Source organism: Mustela erminea, chromosome 6 (assembly GCF_009829155.1).
Source record: "Mustela erminea isolate mMusErm1 chromosome 6, mMusErm1.Pri, whole genome shotgun sequence".
NCBI lineage: Eukaryota > Metazoa > Chordata > Mammalia > Carnivora > Mustelidae > Mustela > Mustela erminea.
This window is the reverse complement of record NC_045619.1, coordinates 56,621,003-56,645,524: the sequence shown is the minus strand read 5'-3', so window position 1 is coordinate 56,645,524 and position 24,522 is coordinate 56,621,003. Positions and strand designations below refer to the sequence as shown.

The 24,522-nt window shown below is 45.0% G+C and overlaps 1 protein-coding gene across 5 annotated transcripts in view; it reads left to right on the top strand.

The window, feature by feature from the left end:
- Positions 1 to 24,522, top strand: part of GRIN2B (glutamate ionotropic receptor NMDA type subunit 2B) — a 407,609-nt gene that overhangs the window by 329,138 nt on the left and 53,949 nt on the right. For all 5 annotated transcript variants that reach the window (XM_032347390.1, XM_032347392.1, XM_032347391.1 and 2 more), the window contains 3 exons: positions 22,773 to 22,975; positions 23,728 to 23,899; positions 24,117 to 24,270. In XM_032347390.1, the coding sequence (XP_032203281.1) occupies positions 22,773 to 22,975; positions 23,728 to 23,899; positions 24,117 to 24,270 (529 nt within the window). The remainder of the gene's footprint in view (positions 1 to 22,772; positions 22,976 to 23,727; positions 23,900 to 24,116; positions 24,271 to 24,522) is intronic.

The following is a 24,522-nucleotide window of genomic DNA, read 5'->3' as shown; positions in this document are numbered from 1 at the left end:
TTTCTCTGTTAGCTTCCAGAATATAATCATTGCTTCTCTATCACTGGTGTTTCCTGGATGAAGGCAAGATTATACTCTCCAGTCCCTTGACCTGCAAAGTCTTCTGCATGTGAATGTCTTTCAAATGTATCTCCAGTCTGGAACTCTCACCTGGATGCAGACTCTTGTGCTTACCCTACTGACATTTCTGCTGGGACCTCTGACCAGTGACTCAGATGCCCCTGTCCCAAATCAAACTCTTGATATTCTCTGCATATCTACTTCCTGCCCTCCATCTTCACTTTAGCCAGTATTTACTGAGAGCTTTCTCAATCCCAGACCCTGTTCTGAGTGCCTTAAAGGCATTAACTTATTTCATCTACCTAACAACCCTACGAGGTGGATATTATTAACATCCCCATTTTACAGAAGATGAAACTGATGTACAGAAACAACTTGCCTGAAGTCCTAGGGCTTATAAGCAGTAGATCCATGTCATTCTCAGGCTGTGTGGCATCCGTGTCCATCCTGGCCTCAGCCTAATCACTGTTCCTCGTAGGGTCCCTGTAGACCATATCACCCATTGTTGGGACCCAAAACCTCAGAGTCATTTGGGATTCCTCTCTTTATCTCCACCAATTCCCAATTCACCAGCAATCTGGTTGTTTCCACCTTCTAAACATAACTTGAAACTAACCAATTCATACTTCCTCTGTTGCCACCACCACAGTCAGAGTCACCCTCATTTCCTTACTTGCCTTCTGCATCTACTCTTGCTCCCCATAGTCAGTTCTCTAGGTCAAGACAAAAGGGTCCTTTTAGAACGTAACTATTCATTTCAGTTACTTGTTCAAAACCCTGCAATGGGTTTCCATCAAACACTGATGATCCAAAGCCTCCCTATGTGGACTGTCTCCTCCCAACCCTGCCAGACTCCTTTCTACCACCCTTAATTTGGGTCCCCATCTCCAGCTGAACTGGCTGACTTGCTATTTCCAACACACTCCAAGGAACATCCCATCGCAAGATCTTTGCCCTCATGGAGTTTTCTGCCTGAAATCTTCCTCCTTCAGATAGTCATGTGACTCTCGCTTTGTTCAAGTCTCTGCCTGTCACCTCTGTGTAGAAGACTTCCCTGACCACATTGCCTGAATCACATCACACACCATTCTCTTTTCTATGCTTATTTTCTTACTAGCAGTTCTCTCTAGCTGCCATTTTATTATAGATCTGCTTATTGTCTTTCTCCCTCCCTATAATGTAAACTTCTGGAGGGCAGGGACTGGAATGTTCACCTCAATCCCTGGCACCTAGATGATTGCCTCTTTCCTGATAGGTGTATAATAATATTTGTTGAATTCATGAATTAATGAATTAAAGAACAAAAATGTATATTTGCATTTTATGTATCAGTACATGAAAGTTCTTCTTGGGCTCATGATTCCATCATAAAAATGCCAGAGGTTGTAAACGTGCAGTTTAATGTCAGGAACTTCAAACACAGACACATTTCCTCACAGCTGCTAATTGCCTAAATGAAGCATACTGTCTTGCTTAAAGCAAATAAATGCTAGATTCAGGGCACCGAGAGCATATTTGCTCTCAGGGTAAATATTCAGGGCTTATTTGCTAAATCTTCTGTGCTCACACTTAACCTTTTGATTCCTACTTCTGTCTGCTGTTGTGTCTGTTGATTCCAATTAGAAAATTATCTTTGTAGAAAATAGTGAGACCAAGGAGGGGAAATGTAAGCCCAGATATATGCTGCTTTTGCATCCTCCAGTGCTCCTCTCAGGGCTCTGAACTAAAGGTTCTCTGGGAGAGTGCTATCAGGGTAGTGAGGGAGGGAAATAGATAGGTAATCTTCTTCACCCAGAAGGAGCTCTTAAAGAGGGCCTATTGATTTCCCTTCTTTATAGAAATCAGGGGAATAAGGCAAATACCTGTCTCCTCTTGTCCAATCCTTGTTTAGTATCCTGACTGTTTGACCATCCCGTTCTCATTGTGAAGAGATTTTCCCCATACTCCTCTACATTCTATGTTTTAAGACTTCCTTTTTGCATTGGCATCCCATCAGGCCCCAGAACAAACATTCTTGCTGAGTAAAACAGTTGGTGTCCTGCCCTATTGGATCCTCTCTTGGCCCAGGGACCTGAATGCAATCCATCACTTGCTTGAAGTGCCAACACTGAGGTGGTTTTCATGCACTGGCAGTAAGCAGAGAGTTGTTGGCTAAAAGGAGGTACAGAAAGGTCAAGGTAACATCATTTGAAAGTTGCTACCCCTCTTTTGCTGAATTTTGTCATAGCTTCCCAGTAACACTCCTTCCTAGAGTGGACTGTTGTGTACAGTATTCCATTGAGCTCTAGGAAAAATCAAGGGGAGTGTCATGAGTATGGAATCTTCAGAAATTACAAAAGTAACACATGATAGTGGGAAACAATGAAACAAGGCCCCCCACCCCCAGCTCACAACCCTCCCCAAGCATGCCTAACATGGTAGAGGCTGTAGGTATTTACCAAATAAATTTTGTTTGCTCTTCTTTTTGGCTGTACAGTTGGATTCTATGTCCCAGCTTCTTTTAGTTAGGCATGGCCATGTGACTGATGCCTAGCCAGTGCAACACAAGCAGAAGTGATGGGTTGCCCCATTCCAGGCTTGCCCCCTTCCAGGCTTGCCCCATAAGATCCTCCCACATAAGCTCAATTCTGCTCCTTTTGTCTCTGGCTAGCTGGGATGGAGACCCCTCCATGGGGGCCTGAAAGCTTCATGTTAAAGATGCCAGAGTCTCTGCTGGCCTGGGTCCCCAAATAATTGCATGCAAGAGGCTGCCTTGTGCCAACCTCAGTACACTGACATGAACTAGTTATAATCCATTATAATGTGTTATAATCCTTTTCATAAGCTATTTGGTATACCAGTTAGCTGATCATAGCTGCTACATGGGACATTATAAGTTGTTTTTTAATATGTACATTTCTTTGTTCCCCATTTGATTAGAAGCTGCTTGAAAACAGAATCTTTGTCATTAATCTTCCGTTCCCCCTGCAGTTTCTCACATAGAGCCTGGCATAGGACACGTGATCAATAACTAGTTATTGGTCAGAGAGTTTATTTTGACCTGTTATTCTAGGGTGAATTAAAACACGAGTCAGAACATGGCCAGATCATATGGGTTTTTCATTTTGCTTGGAATCTGTCTTGGGTTTGAAGGATCTCTTATGTATGTAGAGCAGCTCAGAACTGACATGGTCAGCCAAGTGTGACACACATTTTTTTATTATCCATAAGTGGATTATCTGCTGTGACCTAGCTCTTCCATCATTTTGGCACATTCCTCATATCAACAGCTGTGTGGTAGGTGCTGAGAAGGGCCCTGAGCCAAGAAAGAACGAGAAACGGGATGGGGTTGGTTTGGGAGTGGGTGCTCCTGCCACTGACGGGGTATGAGTTGTGAATAGATTCTTCCAGCAGATAAAACATTGATTATCTTTTTACTATTAAATTTATCTCTCTTATTCTTTATTGTGAGACATAATCAGGAGTTGAAAATAGGAATATTGCAGTTGAAATGAGGCAGGGTATTGAATAAACCCCTATCGTAGGCAAAAAACGGAAATTTTTCAAATCAGTTTGGCATCAGATCTCTTCGAGGGAACAAAAGGCATTTTATTTTCACCAGCTAGCTGTAGTCAGGCAGGTGACACAGGGTAAATATTAAAATCCTCGCCGTATATGGTGATACATTTTATTTGCAGCCCTTGATTAATCCAGAGAAAACCCTGCCAGCCTTCCACCTCAGTTGCAGGGCCCAGGGTCCTCATGAACTTCCTGCCGTCATGACCTCCACTCTGCACCCTGCCTCTCAAGAGCCCTTGGAAAATGAGAGTCCTAACCAGAGGTTCGCAAACTTCAGCATGCATCGGGCTGCTTAAAACCCAGGAACCCATGGGTTCCATGCCCACAACTGCTTCTTCAGTCGGTCTGGAGGGAAGCCTAAGAATTTGCCTTCCTGACATGTTCCAGATGCTGATGCTACTGGTCTGGGGACCACACTTTGAACACCGCTAGTCTCACCCCCTTCAGCCTCACACACACATGCCCAAGTGTGACACCCTGACGAGGGGAAGGAGCCCAGCAGGGACAGCTCCCATTCCCATAAAGGGAGATTAAAGCTGTAAATGAAGCTGTGAGCAAAGAGGGAAGCTGGTCCGGACAACTCCTGGCACTGTCACCTAACACCATTGACCCACACCATCTCTTTTGCCTCTCCAGATGTGTTCCTCACTTCTCCCATTATAAAGTGAAGGGGTCATCAGAGAGGAGCGGCTCTCAATCCTGTGGCCCATTAGAATCACCTGGGGAGTTTTTTAATAAGGCTATTGTCTCCTTTATTTAAATTTACTATTTCATCCTGCTTAGAGATTCTAGTAGAACTGGCCTGGGGACAGGGTTCAGGAGTTGGCATTTATTTACAAGAAAGCAAGAGGGCACATGTGCAAATGTGGGACGGGACAGAGGGAGAGCATCTTTAAGTTGACTCCACACTGAGCACAGAGCCTGACATGGGCACAGCCCTGAGATCATGACCTGAGCTGAAACCAAGAGTCTGAGGCTCAGCCCACTGAGCCACACTGGAGCCCCCAGGAATCTGCACTTCAATAGTTTTACAGGTGACTCTAATATAGAGCCTGGTTGAAACCTATCAATTCTCTCTAGATCACCTCCAGATCCAAGAGTCTGCATTTATGCCCCCCTCCTGTGGAATCCCATCATGGTTTTCTGTCCCCCCACCCTCTGTCCAGGCCCCCAAACCTCAAGCCTCACCTGACTCTTTGCCCCGACCTGTCACTTACTTCTCTTTATGTGCATGACGTTGTTTACTGTGGGGCACAAAGTCACTTCATACCTCATTAACTTCCTCTGCTTAATTAGGCAGAGGACAAGTCCCAAACAACTGAAGAATACATGGAAATTCACTGATGAAAATATAAACAACAAATGAGAAGCCCTTTTAGAACTCCAGGAAATGTGAACTGTAGAAGCAGAGAAGGGAAGGGATCCATTCCTAAAAAGTGACTTTGATTTGTAAAGTCACACAGAGTTTAGTATGCCTTTCATTGAATGTTATCTCCCCATTGTTTATTCTCCCGGGCTGACCCAACCCCCATTTTGTTGTGATTTCTACAGATTTCACGCCTAGTTTCTATTTACAACAAGTCACTTGGGTGAAAGGAGTTCTTTTTCCCAAGTTACCTTTTACTCTTTCCATAAGCAAAATGACATAGAACTTGGAGGCAGTGTCCTGGTACTTCAGCTTTTCCCAGACACACTTGTTTGGCAGCCACCAAGATGGCGGACATGAAGGTAGTGGCTTTGCCTGGCAGGAGTTCAAGGGCTACAGGTTTATTTTCCATTTTATTTAGGTACAGATGTGGAATTTCCAAGTGCCAGTGGGATGTGACTTTACTTCACTTTCATTTTATTCTGACCCTTTGTGACATGAAACTGGAAAACACTAGAGATGACTTTCTTTTCTGGACCTCACTTGTAGCTTTAGTTGGTGGCCCCTTTCCAGTTTGGTTGTCATTCCCAATGAGGTGCTTGTTTTGTTTTCTTTGTGGTGGTTGCTGTTGGCTTTTGGTTCATTCTCGATCAAATGGCTTTAGTTAAGTTGAGGGACAGTTTTAGTTGAAGTGAGGGACACTGAGGCAATTTAGTCATTTAAATCCACCATGTGCTTCTAGACAGGAGTCCCAAGCCTGGTGCCTTTCTGCTAATTAATTCCCCATGTCAAGCATCTGGAAACCCGCCTCTTCTGCCTCATCTGAGATGACTAATTAATTAAGCTGTGTTTGTAAACAGGCATTTTCCCCCCAGCACTTTTTTTCATCATCTGTTTCTTTAAGCCACAAGCTGGTGACCCCATTTAATGGTAAACTACCTGGCCAATAATTTGCTCTCCTGCAGACTGAGGAAGGTTCCATTTGGAGGCTGCCCAGCACTATGGAAGAATCCCAGGCTTTGGAGGGAGGCAGATAAGGATTTCTATCTAATTCAGCCATTTTTTCTTTTCTTTTTTTTTAAATTCAGGTATCTTTTATTCCAGATATTTATATTTGGTATTCCAGCATACATACACTTTCATACATTTTATTTATTTTTATTTTCTTTATTGTATTTATGTTAGTCACCATACAGTCTATCATTAGTTTTTGATGTAGTGTTCTGTGATTCATTGTTTACGTGTAACACCTAGTGCTCCATGCAGTCCATGGCCCTCCTTAATATTCATCACTGGGCCAAACCCATCCCCCCAGCCCTTTCCCCTCTGAAACCCTCAGTTTGTTTCCCGGAGTCCATAGTGTCTCATGGTTTCCTCTCCCACTCCGATTTTCTCTGTCTTCTTTTTCCCTTCCTTCTCCTAATATCCTCCATGCTATTCCTTGTGTTCCACAAATAGGTGAAACCATTATGGTAATTGACTTTTTCTGCTTGACTTATTTCACTCAGCATATCTCCTCCAGTCCCGTACACGTTTATATAAGAGTTGGGCGCTCATCATTTCTCATATTTAACAGAGAATCAAACTCAGCAGGGTTAAGAGATAAGGTCCCATGGCTCATGGGAGGCCAGAGTCTGACCCAAGTCCTCCACACTCCTGGCCAGTGGGTTTGCTTTGAGATCAGGTATTCTCCTGACCTTTAAGAGAGGGTGTGACACTGGATTTTAAACTCTGGGGGGGAAAAAGTATTACACAAGTTATCTCAAGAGCACCATATACGGAAAATGATGAGATAGCACAATCCTAAAGGTGTTGAAATACCTACTAGAGAAACATCATTCAGTACATGGAAGGATATGGACAGTTTATCTGCTGAATTTCCCATTTCTTATCATCTTCCTCTGTCCCACCAGCTTTTGCTGGGTTTGTGGAGGAGTTTGTTAGTAATTGTTGTGATCCAAAGTTATTAACTAACTCCAATAGCATTAATACCTCCATTTGGGCAGTTTGATGGACATTTGATTCTCTCACCAAGCCCTGTGAAATTAATAGAATATACATAAGGTACTTATCTCCCCATTTGCCGACAAAGAAACTCAGATTCCAGAGGCTTGGTGATGTGTCACGTTCACAGGACTTCTCAGCAATAGTAGGGCTGGGCCTGAAACTCACCTGTGTCAGCACTCTTTCAACAGCATTAAAATTAAGAAGTACTTTTACATCAGTAAGGTACTTATTTATATTAAAGAACTCTAAAGAAACTTTGTTGCCATTTTGTCTTTTAATTTTACATCTGTCATCATCTTGTTTCTAACTTCAATTTTGCCTGATATGTGTAGCCTTTTCCAAGGTGGATGTATTTCAGTTAACCTTTGCTGTGGAAGAACCACCCCAAAACTTAGTGGCTCGAAACAACTACCATTGTATTACTCACTATTCTTTGGGGCAGCAGTTTGAGTTGGGGATGAGCTGAGTGGTTCTTGGTTTCATCTCACACGGCACCACTCATATAATTTAAAATTATATGTTATATTCTCCTTTTAAAATTATGTGTTATATTCTGCATGTTTGCCCATCCTCAAGGAGGCTGGCTCAAGTTTCTTCAGAGTTATCAGCAACATTCCAAGAAGGTAAGGCCCATTGTACTGTCACTTATCGAGTCTCTGTATGTATCACATATTTTGCAATTCTGTGGGTCAAAGCAAGTCACAAGGCCAAATCTAGAGCCAATGAGAGAGGGGACTATGCAAGTATGGATATTGGAATATAGGACTCATTGTGGGTACCACTAATACAATGACCTAACGTGAATGGCTATAAAAATAATATCTACCTTATGAGACTACCCTGAGAGTTAAATCAATAATGAACGTGTCTTACTTTTAGCATAGTCCCTTATACATAGTGAATGCTCAGTAAATATTAGCTAGTATTATTAGCAGAACCATCATCATTTATTATTAGCTACCAAGAACAGGTTCTCCTTTTAAAATCCCACTCACTCATTTGTTCAGCTAACATTCACTCAGTGCACACTGTGGTACAGTTCCTCATGCTAGGCATTGCAGATATAATAATAATAATAATAATAATGATAATGTTAATTTCCTGCCATTGAGGAAACTATAGTCTACTAAAGAGACCAGACACATAAGCCACCAAATATGTGTGTTATATAGCAAGTTCGGTGATTTAGATATATACAGGGTATTTGGAGAGAACAAAACAAGGCTGCCTAACCCCTCAACCCAGCTTTTGGGGCATGGTAAGGAAAGGCTTCTTGGAGTAGATACCACTTATGTTGAATCCTAAATGTTGAGTGGTGTCATTCCGAGTAAGATTAAAATAGAGAATTCCAGGAAGGGTGAAGCCATTCTGATAGGAAACACAGCATAGTGTGTTATTATCAGATCAAGGTTAAGGCTAGGAACCTTGAAGAGATGAACTTAAAAAGAAAGCAGAAAGGCCAGAAAGAAGAGAGAAAGGAAGAGAGGAAGGGAGGGAAAGAAAGGGAAGGGGAGAGAGGAGGGGAAAGCATGGAAAATAACTATGTACTCATCCAGGGAGGGTGGAAATCATTCTGTAGATGAAGGAGGAGGTACTGACAGTCTTTGAAAAGGGTAAGGGTGGGGTCAGATCCGAAGGATCAACAGGTCATGCTGGGGGCCTGGTAGAGGATGGACTGGACGTGGTAAGACTGAGGTTAGGGAAACCAGGCAAGAAGTGGAATGCGAATGGAAGATAGTGTGAGATCCTTTCCTGCCATTTCTGGCTTCCAAAGCTGGAGAAAGCCATTTCATGGAGAAAAGGAGTGACTTTGGATAGCATAGTCCCAGAATATTCCAGAAAGACTGTTTTGCACATACTTGGCAGGTAGGCGTGTCCACAAAGTTGGATGATTCTGCCTCAGGAGGGTGGTGGAGCTGGGATAATCTTAGAAGGAGTGGTATCACTAGGGAGTTAGTCCTCTAGTCTAACTATGAGGAAGCCATTCTATGAATTCCACGGGGCAGGGCATCTCCTTAGAAGCCTATCTTTCATGATTTTTTTTTTTCTTTTCTCTGTCGTCTAGTCTTTTTAAATTATAATGTATTTTCAATGACTTTGACCTCTCCTATTTGTGCTCCTTCATCGCCTCGGTGATTTTTATGTGTCTTTTCAATGTTCATGCCTTGTTTCTTTTCATATATATTCACAGCCTTATGTCGTGGATTTCCTGGATGATCACACTCTCAGCTATGCTGCTTCGTTGTCCCTGAAAACACATTCATAATTATCAGAGTTACATTCAGATTTGTGGTCTGGAAAACATTGTCATTATACTTACACAATATGTTCCTTTTCCACAATCCCTCCTGTAACTTTCTTTCAGCCCTTGCACACGAACACCCTGCCACACTAAAAACAGCTCACTACAGTCTCACCTGATGAGGTCCTGGTCCAGTTCTGGCCACCTTTTCTAGCTCTGGATATTTTGCACGAGAACCCAGTTTTCTTTGGGGTCGCTTTACTGAATGTGAAACTACTTGCATCATTTTCCTTAGCATCCTGAGATATACTTTGGAGGTGCACTGGCCCACCGTGTCCAAGATCAATGATCGATTCCTGTGTGTTTTCAAATAATCTTTTCTTTAAACATCTTAAATACATTTCAAATTCAGAGAAGGATCATGAGGAGGGAATGTGATGAAACTTATTACCAGGAGGCAAAGGGCCGAACAAGCTGGGATCCGACCAGTAAGCAGTGTTTGAAGAGCAGTAGTATAACCATCGCTGGCTCCCAGGGGTCTCCCATGAGAAGTCAGTGCCTTCTGGGTGGTGGCACTGCTTTGCATTCCGTGCATTTTATCCTCCAGCCGCTCTGCATTCCTAGGGCCTCTAATGCTGTGGCAGACCCGAGGCATGCCTATGGAGAGCAGGACAGATGAACTATTCTGAGTCAGTACCATTTGCTGAGCATCATTATTACTCCATGCCTGATCCTGTTCTTATGCCTCTTATAGAATACTGGAGGCAATACAGAGTAGTGGGGAAAAGCCAAGGTTCTGACATCAGATCGCCTGGGTTCACATCTTACTTCTACCACTTGCTTTGGCAGGGAGAGCCCCAAGACAGGGATCTTACAGAAACCTTCTGCTTAGGTTTCTAATGCTGAAGAGGGTTTGTGGAAGGGGTGCATGGAGAATAAAAAGGGAGATAGAAGGCATGGGAGGTTTGGCCACGAGGTTTGGCATGTGGGCCAGTTGGAAGAAGATGCTAAATTGGTGGACACTGAGACCCCATGACTGTCCAAGTCATCCCCTCGAGGCCTCGGGGTCAAGGGGCCAGGTGGGAAATGCAGTCACAAGCCACTGTCAGACTTGACAACAGAAACGTTAGCTCATTGGCCCTGCTTAAATCCAGAGCTCTGAGCTTGACTGCGGGGCCTCCTGCTTCTCCTTCCCTTGGCCCTAGGCAGGGGAGCAGTTGCTCAGGAATGGCGAACTGGTGAGCCAGCCCACTTCGTGGCTTCTGAGATGTTCACAAAAAGCTGATGCTAGATACCACCATGAGCACCACAACTGCTGGCATTTCCTCGGGGCTCACTGTGTTCCAGGCATTCCACAAAGCAGTGTATGTACATTATTTTATTTGACTTTTATCAAAATCCCATGGAGATAGTTTGAGTTATTCTCTATGGCCTTTTATAGGTGAGATAAACAATGTGTGATGAGGACTTGCTTTGATTATAAAGAATAGACACCCAACTTGAACTAGCTTAAGCAAAAGGCAAATTTATTACAAGGATAACAGGCTCTCTCATCAGAACCCACAACAGAACTATGGTGGGACCTCTAGAGTAGCTACAAGCCAGGACTCCGATGCTCTCAGATATCTTACTCTCGCCCAGTTGTATATACTTGTCTCTGGCCGCTGGCTTCATTCTTCTCTCTCTGCATAAAAAAACAGGTTTTTTCTTATGCTTGCCCACTGCATCTGAAATTTTTGTATTCTGGCTTATGCTACTGGGGTGACACTGACTTGGCACTCCTTTTGGTCCCGAGGTTACAAATCCCAGGGATTTCACCCAGCAGTCAGGTCCCCTGGCCCTGAGGCCAGGGAATGGACTGAGAAGTGCAGTCACATGACAGCTTCCACAGGACCATGCAGTTGCGAGAAACAGTGCACAAAGGAGGAGAGACTGAACTAAGGAAAGAGGTCGGGGGAGAGAGTGAGCGTAAAGAGTCAGGTGGAAGGTGGCAGGTAGGTAGAGCAGCAGGCATCCAGAACAGAGAGTTTAAATGGTTAGGTCAAACCATATGATAATTGACTTTCTCTGCTTGACTTATTTCACTCAGCATAATCTCCTCCAGTCCCATCCATGCTGGGTATTCATCCTTTCTGATGGCTGCATAATACTCCATTGTGCATATGGACCACATCTTCTGTATCCATTCATCTGTTGAAAGGCATCTCGGCTCTTAGGAGAAGGAAAGGAAAAATGAAGGAGGTGAAATCGAAGGGGGAGATGAATCATGAGAGACTGTGGACTCTACAAAACAAACTGAGGGGTTTGGCGGGGAGGGGGATGGGGGAGGAGTTCGCCCAGTGATGGGTATTCAGGAGGGCAGGGATTTCAAGGAGCACTGGGTGTTGTTATACATAAACAATGAATCTTGGGACACTACATCAAAAACTAATGATGGATTGTACGGTGACTAACATAACATAATAAAAAATAATAATGATTTTTAAAAATAAATAAATAAAAAGTGAACAGTTAGGTAACTTGTCCAGAGTCACACACAAACCAAGTCAGGACTCAAATTAGGCCTTTCGGACTTCAAAGCCTATGTGCTCGACTAATAGGACAAAACAGAATGAGGTAGTGGATTGAATGAATGAATGAATGGACTAATCAATACATTAATACATTCACGCATGCATGCGTTGTGTCTATTACGTATATACACAAATACTTGTGAAGCCAGTGCTCAAATCCAGGAAGTCACATTCAGACACTACGCACCTCCCGTTCCCCTGACAGCTTTTCATTTGAGGATCAAGGAGGAGAGTAAGAAGCCGACCTGATGATGGGCAGTGTTCACGACTGGAGCCTGTGGCCTGGGCCCCAAAAGCAGATGCTAGCAGCACCCCTGGCGTCCACCCACATCCAGCAGTCAGCAGCCTGGCTGAGCTGTGTTCTGGGGCGAGCCCATGTTCTGAGCGTTTTGCACACACATCCAGAGCCCGGCGATGTAGGAGGAAGTGGACTCGGGGAAAGCAGGACGAGCCTGGGGACTGTTGAAATTGGACCTGCACGTCCCTACCTGCCTCCTTGTGTCCCAGAGGATGGCGCAGGGCTCCGTTAGGGAGCTTACAGGAGATGGTGGAGCTCAACTCCCAGTGAACAGGGAGCTTACAGGAGATGGTGGAGCTCAACTCCCAGTGACTAAGCCCTCGTAAGTCCCCAGATGGGGCTCTGAGGTTCATGTCTGAGGACAGGGGAGCAGTGGCTTGGGAGATTTCAAACACTTCAGGACAATGTGCTGAACCTTTCAGTCTATTTGAGCCTCTGTGGCAAGCTATGAACAAAATGCTCTGATCTAGAGGAATGAATGCCCTTTCTAAATCTTCATCTCATCCCAGGTAGGGTTTATGAAGAGGGCTCTTTGGGGCTCTTTTTTTTTTTTTTTTTTTTTGTGCTTGACACAACGGTTTATTTGAACCCCTTCGCCCTCTGTGGCCTTCCTGGAGCTTCCGTGCTTGGCTTGGTGCAGGCCCACGAAAACACCAACCCCTAGGACCAGGGCAACAGCCGCCAGCAGAAGGACCACCCAGAGGAGAGGCCTCTGGTTGACGTTCCTGGGGGAGCCTGTGGGCCCCAGCACAGGCTCCTGCCTGTAAGAATCCTCAAAGCCCACGGGCCCTGGAGAGCTCACAAGGTTCTGGGGCCCAGCAGCAGTGCTGTGGGCAGGAGAGGATCGTCACTGTCTCGAGGGCCCAGAGCTGCACATAGTGGGGCATGTCTCCAGCCCCGAAGGGGAACAGGCAGAGGCACTGCAGAAGAAGTAAACCCATCCCCTGAGGGCCCTCTGGGAGCCAGGGTGCAGGAGGGCGAAGGTGGCAACGGTGAAGCGCCGGTAGTGGGATGGGAAGGAAAGCTCTGCCCCGTCCAAGGCTACCAGTTGGGTCCTGTAGCTGTCGCCATCAAAAGGACACCCGTCGGACAGAATGGGCCACTGAGGCTGCTGGAAGGGGCTGGCCCCGGGAGTGGCCCAGCACTGGTGCAGCAGCAGGACCAGACTGGGGTCTGTCCTGTGCAGGAGCCGGACCTCCACCGGGACAGGCTCATGCAGCAGCCTCACGAGGGGGTAGTCCCCTTCCTCGTAGAAGGAGCGGAAAGTCTCATCCTTGGCGATCCGAAGCTGGAGATGCAGGGGCCCGGACTGGGTCACAGCGGCTGGAGAGGGTGGCGGGAAGACAGATGCCTGGAGCGGCAGGAAGTCACTGGCGTTGAAGATGCAGCGCATGTGAAGCCGGAAGGTGCCGTCCCTCGTGATGGAGCCCTGTGGCCCCGTCCGAGCCTCGATGTCAGACACCAGCTGATTCTCATAGACGAGCTGGTTGCCAGCCACCTGGACTGTGGTCCCACAGTGGGAGAGGGGGAAGCGGAAGACCACGAAGGGGCTCTTTGGGGCTCTTTGGATTCAAGGCCTTTGCTAAATCTAGAGGGGTCACAGCATTTTTAATCCTTGTGGTTTCTGTTTTTATTTGTATGAAAATAGCACACAAAACCAAAAGAATTGCACGGAGTTTACCCTGACACGTTGTAATGAATTGAGTTAAAGTTTGAGAAGTTGGAGTTTGTTCAGTATTTCCCCCTTGCCACTTGCAAGGAAAACAAACAAACAAACAAAAACAACAACAACAACACAACAACAACAAAAACCCAAAACAAAACAAAAAAACCTGTGTTTCTGGAGTAAGTTAAGCATGTTAAAGAGTTGTACCCATGTTTCAGTCGTAGGCGTAATAGTGATAATGAAGGGGGGAGAAGGAAGAGGAAAACGGCAAATACTTGCACAAAGCTGAGATGTACCAGGCCCAGAAGAGACGAAGGAACTCACCAGAGGTCACACAGCCTGTCAGTGCTGGGCCTCCCACTGCCACCTGCTACCGTCCGGTCAGGCCTACACTGCAGACTTGCCACAGAGCCTGTAGACACAACCATCGTTCACAGTTTCTGGGAGGCTGGGGTGGGGGTAGGAGGCTATGGGATTGAAGCCGCCTCCTCTCTCTCAGATCACAGTAAGGGGAGGAATAAAGAGGTCTGGAATATTCTCTTGACAACAGGGCAGACTGAAAGAAACATGGACTTCTAGAGTCAAAGAGGTCCGGGATAAGACCCTGGACCCTCAGTGAGTCTGTGTTTTGTCTGTATTATGGGCATCACAACATTCCCCCTTCTGGGGAATTAGTGACCCAGGAACGCCACGACTCCCTGTGAGGTTCCTGGCCCAAGGTCTGGCCCTGAAGAGCTGCAGTGATTCCAGTATTATCGCCGACTTCATTCTCGATCCATCGCAGGGTCTCATCCTTCTTTCTCTCTCTCTAGGCCAGGTTTCTCATCACATCTGTTCATGGAGTTATCTGAAATGCCCATAACTGCCCTCTGCTCCCCAGGAACTCAGAGGCTTCCAGCCATAGCACCCCCTTCTACCCTAGCTCGCCATTTCTCCCTTTCTCTGCTCTCCAGAGCAGGAGACACGGCGAGAAGAACGAGTCGAGAACAAAGATCTGTCCAAGGGCCTTGCATGGCAGCACGGCGTGGGAGGAATTCACAGTCCCCGGGAGCCCCGGGCGTCAGGGAGAACAGCCGAGACCTGGGGTGACAACCACTGGCTCCGTCTCCCTGGGAGACCTACACCAGGGCCAGGCAAGAATGGCTGGCTGGACCTCCCTGTGGCCCGTGTGTCCCCATGCTGCCGGTCCCCAGCTTCCTGAGCCCCAGAGGAGCCATAATAGGCCCAGGCGGTCATGGATCAAATTTGAATATGGAAATTACTTGCTAATGCATTTTTCAGATGGTGGTGTTCTAAACCTAGATATCACTGGGTATGCAGATGATTGGGAGAAGGGACTTCACGCTGTCCTGGTGGCCCTGTTAGGTTCTCAGCACACCAGATTTCACCATTATACTTACAGCAGTGCCACAGGAACTGAGTCAGTCCTGGGCAGCTCTATAATCAGGATGCTGGAGAGAGACAGAATGGAGAGAAGAGTGTGTGTGGCAGCCTTTGCCTCCAAAGGCCTTTTGGGGAAGAACACCAGAATTCAACCTGGTGCAGCCTATGGAGGCTACTGTGTATTTTTTTTCCCCTGGTGACAACACTCAGTGATTTAGAACACACTTGCTCAAGCCAGGACAAGGGACAACAAGAAATAAAATAGTGCGGTCTCTGCCCTAAAGGGCTTAAAGACCTATTCAGACACAGGGATTTGTATATCAAACTCCAGTTAGCATTTTAATATCACAGCAAGAGGGAGTGGGTGACTGGCAAAAGTATTCTGGAAGATCAAACAGAGCTTTTTCTTGGAGCAAGGTGAGCAAGCTCAGCATCTTGGAAGTGAAGAGGCCTGAGAAGGGCTGAGAAGGATGCAGAGCACTTGAGAGGGATAGGAGGACAGACAGAGGGAAGACTGAACAACACGGAGGCAAGGCTACATGTCCATCAGACAGTAGAGGACAAGCTCCGTGCAAAAGGGAGGAGCGAGGAACGCATGAGAGTGGGGTAGATCTTTTGTTTTTAAAGTGGGAAAACCAAATGTTCCATGTATAGAGACATGAGCCTATGAAAGTAAAAAGGTAAAGGTTAAAATTCTGTGCATTAAAATATATATATAGCAAAAAACAGAAGACAAAGCTCAGAGGGAGGACCATATTTCAAGCATGTCTGACAGATAGAGGATAACTCTCCTGCTGCACCAGGAGCTCCCTACATATAGATAAGAAAGACAAACAGCTCAATGGAAAATGCATGAAGGATAAGACTAGAGGATAAAAGGGGAAAAACCTAGATGCTAATGTGCAGAGGTGCTCTCACTCACTGCGAGCCAAGGAGATGAAAATTCAAGCAATTAGATGCCGTTTTTCTTTCCTTTGATTGGAAGACGTTAATAGTGTTAAAAAATCTAGTGCTGGAGAGGAACGTGTGCAATGGGCACTTGTGTTCTTTGCTGATAGGAAGTTCAGTCCCTACATACCTTTGGGAAGGTATTCCCAAAGAACATTTAAAAGCATAAATATCCTTTTATTTTGCTTGTTCAGATTAATGAGCATGAATGCGTTGGAAATATCAACATATGTATTACGTATTTTGGTTACATTTATTTTTAGGAAATATCCTAAATATTTACTAATAGGGGCACACCTAAATGCATTGAGACATGTCCATTACTAAGAATACCTTGTAGCTGTTTAAGGGAGTTAGCGCTAACTGGGGTAAGCCCATAATGTATAATGAAGTGGAAAAGCAAGTTGCAGAGACAAGTGTATATTATGATATGATTTTGGAAAACACACACATGCACACACACACATGTCCCCCTTTTCATATATTTGTGTATGTATTTTGTATAATATAACGGATGGCCATACATCAAAATGTCCTTTTGGTTCCCAGTGATGGGGAAGAGGGGCAGATATGGAGGAATAAATATTGAGCAAAATGGGATACTAGCAGACACTCAACCTTTAGAAGTCCTCAGTGCTAAATGAGTGGCTTTAGGGAAGAGAAATGGGAGTGCCTTCCTAACCTCAGACTTCTGCTCTGTTAGGAGTCTCAGACCTGGCGCGGCTTTGGGACAGAGTGGGATGTGTGTGCAGGCTGCCTGGCAGGCGCTGTGCCTGTTCTTTTAGCGTGGTCAAGGAAATCACATGTAGTTTTAAGTTTTGTATTTTTGGGACACCTGGGTGGCTCATTTGGTTAAGCATCTGCCTTCTGCTCAGATCATGATCTTGGGGACCTGGGATTGAGCCCCGCATTGGGCTCCCTGCTTGGCCGGGAGTTTGCTTCTCCCTCTCCCTCTGCTCCTCCCCCTGCTTGTGCTCTCTCGCTCTCTCTGTCAATTAAACAAATAAAATCTTTTAAAAAATATGTAAAAATTTTTGAGATTTTGCATTTTTAAAGTCAGCAGAATGCATACAATAAGCAAGTGTTGAGTGTTAGAGCCAGATGCCATCTCAAACAAGAAACAAAAACACTTTGATTTTTGAAAAATAACCTTTGACACCTAAAGAGGCTCTCATAAGTGCTTTTGTTCTAGGATCTTAAAAAATTACTTTCTGTGCCGATGAGAGAGGCAGCCCGGGGAGACTGATGTCCTTTGCTATCTGTGCAAGGACTTCGGGAGCCTTCACAGCAGCTGTGTCCTGCCCAGGCCCCGCTCCCTTCTCCATGATGACACACTCACCAAAGGGACAAACTCAGGGACTTTCAGCAGGAACACGGTCCCTGTGGCTGCCTTTTTTACGTGTGGCCTTCTCAGGGTTTCAGTTTCACTAGTGGTAATGGAGGAAATCCTTTAGCAAAAAGGAAGACTTTGAAGTCTAAAATCACCACAGATCAGTTCTCTGGAATTTTCCTGAGCGGAGGCTATGGAATAATATGTGGCAGGTTTGTAAGGTAGACTTCCTTTTGAGGAGAAGTCCCCAGCTGAACAGGTGTTCAGCTTGTACCAAGTGTACCAAACCAGAATCCCTAAAAATGACTCCATGTTTTTCTGAGGAAAACTCATCAGAGATTTTTTTTTGGGGGGGTGGGGGGGAGGGTCTCTTGAGAAAGATGATTTCAGTCCTCAAGAGCTCTTTTTAAATGTTAGTATGGAGAACAGCCTTTTTTATAGACAGATGTTGTTGGTAAATGTGTGCCTGGTAATGATGTTTGTTTTAGTGCTTATCTCTGAGGAATTCAGAGCACTTTATAGGCGTTTTCTTCATTATTTCCTCAAGGTTTTTCTTTTTCTGATCATATTTTAACTTCAGCTACAAATTCTTCATTCAGCTTTTCTCACTGTATTTTCTCTGAAATATCTGCATTTCCGGTATTACAAACTCACACCAGCCCGGATATTCTAGGAAAGCATTTAGAAGTTTCCCTTTTAGTGTCTCAGGCTTCTCTTTGTCCTCTTGCCGTTCTTCGTCACTCTGAACAAACCCTCCCAATCTATAATCTCTCCACCATACTTCCTCCCTTTTAAACAAGTTGTTGAGACATACTTATTTTTCCACACAAAAAGTTCCTATTATACTTAGCTGTTCACTTGTTTCTAAATGCTTGCTCCTTGCCTTGAGGTAGCTTATTTGAGGTGATTAAACATGGCCTTTCGCATGAGCACTATGTATTGGCATTGTGAATCTGATATTTATGGCGGAGGACTCTTTTTCTTTTCCTTTTTTCCTCCCAAAACTGTTTCTCCTTTCAGTCCTGGGGAATTTGTGAACTTCTCTTCTTCACGGCAGTCATCCTTGAAGAAACAATAAAAAAGAATCATTACTTGAAGACAAGCTAATCTTTTTGTGTAAACAAACCCGACACTTCCCTCCCTTGAGGAAATAATCACGTAAAACACTTTACACTGGATTCTAATCAGGTGGAAGTGTGGTAGGGAACCTCTGTCCTAAAAAGATTCTGGGATCCTGAGATTTTATGCAAGGCACCTTAGAAATCATTCCCTTATTCTACCAATTTGGGCACTGAGACTCAGAGTTTTAAACAATTGTCCATGGTCACAAAAATACTTAGGGTTACATTCAGAATTTAGGGTAGGAGACAAGACACCTGAAAAATTAAAGTCACTAACTGCAGTAGTGAGTGGCATGAGATAATGAATGATTTGGTAACTCCGGGCCATGTGTGGGCTGGCAAATGTTTAATAACTGGAGGATGGGCAAACACCAGTGTTCCGGTGTTTGCCAATTTCAAATTAGCCCCAGTTAATTTCAAGCTACCGGTGTGACACCATTGACCAAGTTGTTGGGAAGGGATGAGTGCTGTCCATCTGGCTTTCTAGAAAATGAAGATTGTCCAACTAGAATGAACAGATCTTTAAGAAGGAGGAGAAGTGAGCTAGGCCGATTCTCCCCGACATCATACCTTTCAGCTGTGAAGGGCTGTCCTTGGTCTCTCCTTGAGCAACTGTAGGACTTTGATCCTTTGCTCTTGCTACTGCCTGGGTGGATAGACTACTCTTTGCCTCATGCTCTACCACATTTCAGGGCCTAGCTCAAAGATAAGGATCTTCACCAGGCTTTTCCCCAATCCTTTCAGAAATAATCACTTCTATTCTGAATCCCAGAGTACTTTAGTTATACCTTTTGTTAGGTAATTACCAAAGCCTAATTTAATCTTCTTATCAAGAGATAGTGTCTTTCCCCCTAGACTGTCCTCAGAGGACAGGGATTGTGCTTTATTCCTTCAAGGTCAGAGCAGCAGTGCGGGTAGTGGGTACAGCCCAAGGTTGGGAGCCAGAGCGTTCTGCTTCAAATCCTGCCATTACACTCACTCACCATGACGATGTGGGTAAGTCATCAAACCCCTCTGTTCTCAGCTGTGAAATGAGACATTAAATAATAGTCCCCATCTCACAAGCTGGCTGCGATGATTAATGAGATTTTTAGAATATTCAGTGCCTACTGTATCCTAATCCCTTGCTAAATGCTACCTGGTATTGTTATGTGTAACATAGCCCAGTGCCTGGGACAGAATCGGCATGCAGCTGCTCTAGGTTGAATTGAACTAAAGTGAAGCAAGGAATGACAGGGCTCGCTCACTGGGAAGCTGAGAAAAGGTATGCTAGTGGGGCCTCCGTATGCCCGTTATTGCTGGATGAAGGAGAATGATCTAGTAAATAACAATCATTTGATCGTAGAATTATAGGATCAACAGCTAGTTTCCAAGCTGTGGTGTGATGGATGAGCAGCAGAATGGGATCATCTGTGCCCTTCCCTTACCTCACGTGCTAGATACTGTACGGCCGTAAATGTACCGTTTGTTATTGCAATAGCTCTTATAAGACGCTGTTAGCTGATGTGTCTCCTTTTAAATACTGTGCATTTGCTTTTCAGAAAAAATCTAAGTGCTCAACGTCATGTATAAATATTACTAAATTTCATTCCATTTGGTTTAGCCCATTCCAATTAATTCCTATCACTCCCAACCTTGATTCTGCAGTGCCGCAGTTCGTCCATCCCATTTAGCCTTGTGCTCTGTGCGGTTTTGTAAGCGTTGCTTCTGTTTGGTTTTAGCAAACTCGATGCAGGCCACTTGTAAGGACAGAGTCTCTGGACCTGTCAGTTAAAGACCTCTTTCCCAGCTGGCACTGATTCATTAAACAATCTTTTTTTTTTTTCTTTTTGAGGTAAATATTTTAAACTCTTTTCAAATCTATCAAAGTATACAATAATTGATACTATGTTGTTGTACCATGTTGTTCACAAGGGTGTCGTGAGAAGCTTGGCCAGAATGCTATCTCTGCAGCATTTTGTCTTACAGAGAGAGTCAATCCATTAGAAAAGGAAATACTGCTGGCTTGTTGAAACCTGTTCCTGATTAACCTATATTAGCTCTCAATGTCAATAATCTCCTTTTCCACTATGAACAAAAGGTTCATATTTCAAAATAGTGATGTTAACACTGTCAAGGTAGATTAAGCTGCATGCATACCCCTCGACCATCTAGGTGAGAAATTTGGACACATCCCGAGGGCAGTGAGAGGCTGTCGGAATTCTTAAATAGCGATTATATAACCAAGTGATGTTTTAGGAAGAGCCATCTGGCAGCAGTGTCCACAGTGCACTCCGGGGGGTGGGGACGCTGTGTGAAGTTCAAAGTTGCCTGCAGTCATCACACAGTGGGCTGCTGCACCCCTAGACTACACCAACAGCAGTAAAGCTAGAAGAGAACAGATTTGGATTTAAAAGAAAAGACCCACAAGGGACTATTGAGAGAAGATAATAAGACTGAAAAATAAATAAAAATAGGTACATGAGGGATTCCCAACCTTTCCCCATCCTTGAACATACAGAAAATGATACCAATTTGGCCACTGGGATAAATAGGGCGAGTTGGAGGTGACCCAACATCATGGGTCTCCAGGGTGGGGGACTCCCTTCCCCCAAGTCCTGCCTCCCTTCTAACCGCTAGCTGAAGACATAAATATCCCCATATGGCTGGGAAGCTATTTGGATAATTCTGCTTGGGAAATAAGTACTCTTAGCAATATGAAGAAAAACAGACTTGCACCAAAATAGGACCTTCGGTTCGGAGAAGATGATACACAAAAAGGAAAGCAAACATTTGGTTCAGTGCCTAATTCTGAACACAAAAGTAAAATATGGCTTATACACTTGGAAGAAAACTAGCACCAAGGTTAATGACCAACAAATCGGTCCAGGACACCAAGCCACTGTCCATGGTACAGTGATACAGTAAAACAAGGGCTGTGGCTGTACAGACCTACTAGGTGTCTACTAGGCAGGTGGGAGGGAGGTACAAACGACACCTAAGAAGTTACTCAGGAGAAACCCAACTAGACAAAAGCAGACACGAAGGAGCTTGGGTTTTGTAGGAATGTGGAAATCTAAGCCAATTTGCTTGAAAACTTATGAAGTGCTTCCCATCTGCTACTCCTTATTGATTTATGTACTTAATAATTAAGTAGTTTTGTAGTCCTGGGGCCTCACTTTGACTGCTAATTTGCTTTGTTGCGTGGAGGAAATTATAGATTGGAAAAATGCAGGAGCTTACAGTCCATAATTCCTGGGGTAATTGAAGATGTTTGGTTATAGAAAATGAAAAGGTATAAACTCCAGGCAGAGTGAGAACAGGAACCCACCAACAAAGTCCTGCAGATTCTATTACAACAACAGGAATGAATGGCTCTTCGAAAAGATAATGGAAGCCACACATTTCTCCTGGTGATTGGCCGCAGGACCACCACGTGAATGATTCCAGGGGGCACCCACTTCTCACACTGGAGCATGTTTGAATGGCACTCCCTGAAGTACACAGCCTGTGTACACAGAAAGACCTATGTGATTCATCCTGGAGCTCCCACCCAAGCCAGCAGATGCATTTCTGCACTGACCCATGGCATTCACCACCACCCAAGCATGCTTCCTTCCCCGGCTAAGTGGCATCAGCCTCCTTTAACCCTGACTTCTCATTTTCTTGCAATTCAGATCTACCCAGTTCTCCACAATGGCTTCCCACTGGACCTCTGTTACAAGCCAAAACACATCCTTCTGGCTCATTTGCTCCAGTCATTCTGTTGACCTTTCCAGAGCTATTTGCTGCTCTCACTATCACGCTCCTTGTTACAGTTAAGTGGGAAAAAACCGGCAGTCACACAAGGCAGGAAAGTTTGGCACCCTCCCAGCACTTGTACGGGCTTTCGTGTTAGCACTTACCATCTATTGCTATAAACATTTGTTTACATTTCTGACTCCTTGACTCAATGTGAGCTTGACGGAAGTGCAGAAGGATGCCTCACTGAGCCCCGAGGTTTTGCAGGGTGCCCAGCACGTGGTAGATCCTCTTACCAATGTTTGGTATGTGAGTGAGCAAATGAATGTATTACCTTTCTTACATACGGACATGGTAGACTCCTTTTGAGCATACAGGTTTAAAAAGAATTTCCCCTCTATTACATACGATGCCTGTGTCTGTTTACCTGCGTGATGTTAGGAGGGGCTGCTAAGGTCTCTTGCCAGTGGTTCCTGAGTCTCTTGTTTACCCCTGTGCAGGTGGGCAAGTGGAAAGACAAGTCCCTGCAGATGAAGTACTACGTGTGGCCCCGAATGTGTCCTGAGACAGAAGAACAGGAGGATGACCATCTGAGCATTGTAACCCTAGAGGAAGCCCCCTTTGTCATTGTGGAGAGCGTGGACCCTCTGAGTGGAACCTGCATGAGGAACACAGTCCCCTGCCAAAAACGCATAGTCTCTGAGTATGCCCCCTTCCCCAGTGCTCTGGGTGGCGTGGGATAGGCAGATCTAATAATAGCTGTCGGCACCTGCCTGGGTAGGGACCTGAGGCATTGAATGAATTGGGCACCAAGTTGAATTTTCAGTTACTACTGGGCAGTGAATTGCTGAGCAGCCCCGTAGTTCTGTCCAAATCATGACCCGAGAGACTTGCTGTGAATTATGCTCACATAGCTCTGTCCTTGCCTGGTCTCAACAACTGGAATGTCCAATTTAGAGCCATTTAAATTTGCACTGGTGTTGAACCATGTTTCCTTGAGCCATTGTGCCCTGAAATTTTGAGATTTAGAAACATTTTTGGAAATAGGTAAAAATAAGCTGCGATCCCATTAGAAGTCAGATAATGGTTCTCTTTGGTGAGGGTGGGAAATGCCTGGAAGAGAAAAAGAAAAGGGGAATTTTTCTGTCTCTCGATTTGGTGCTGGTTAAATGGGCGCATTCAGTGTACAGATTTATCCAGTTGTACCCTGAGGGTATGTGCACGTTCCTGAGGTACATTATACTTCAAAGGAGCACTAAAAATTGTGAGAAAACACAGTTCAGTGTGGTGAGCTAATGAGAGAACCGCGGTATTGTGGTCTCATTTATTTCCTCACTCAGGGCTGGTACACATTGTGCTCAGTAGTGAAGGGGAAGACCTGCTTTTGGGTTGGAGTTTTAATGGTAAAGAGTAATATCGGCCTTGTTTTGTTTTTTTGTGTCTTGTGTTGGTTAGGAATAAAACAGATGAGGAGCCAGGTTACATCAAGAAGTGTTGCAAGGGATTCTGTATTGACATCCTTAAGAAAATTTCTAAATCTGTGAAGTTCACCTATGATCTCTACCTGGTTACCAATGGCAAGCACGGGAAGAAGATCAATGGAACCTGGAACGGTATGATTGGAGAGGTGAGTGTCCAGAGTGTCAGGGCCATTTCTGCTTTTCGTTTATTATGTTTCACGTCAATACAAAAAAAAAAAAAAATGCTCCTTTATAAATTTGAGGAAAGAGAAAATAGTAAATAGACTTCCTGTTCCTGCTCTACTAAGGAAACCCCTGCGGGGCTCTGTCTCACTTGTGGTGGCCCCTTGCCTTCCTAATTAGAGCATTGTGCCTTTGTCCCAGGTGGTCATGAAGAGGGCCTACATGGCGGTGGGATCGCTCACCATCAATGAGGAGCGATCCGAGGTGGTCGACTTCTCTGTGCCCTTCATAGAGACCGGCATCAGTGTCATGGTGTCACGCAGCAATGGGACTGTCTCACCTTCTGCCTTCTTAGGTAAGTGACACACTGGCCGGCGTGAAGCAGGCCGACATTCAGGGGAGGAACACGTGACCAGGCTCTTTCAGCCAGGAGGTGGTTTTCTAGGGGAGGTGAATTTGGGGGACTTTCAAAATCAGTTATTCTCCCACGTGAAAACTGAAGACACCCAAAACCAGTGGGACAGTGTAAGAAAACAGTGCTGGGCTGGCAGTCAGGGCTCCCCCTCTAGTCCCACTCCTGCTGCTCACTCATCACTTGACCCTGAAC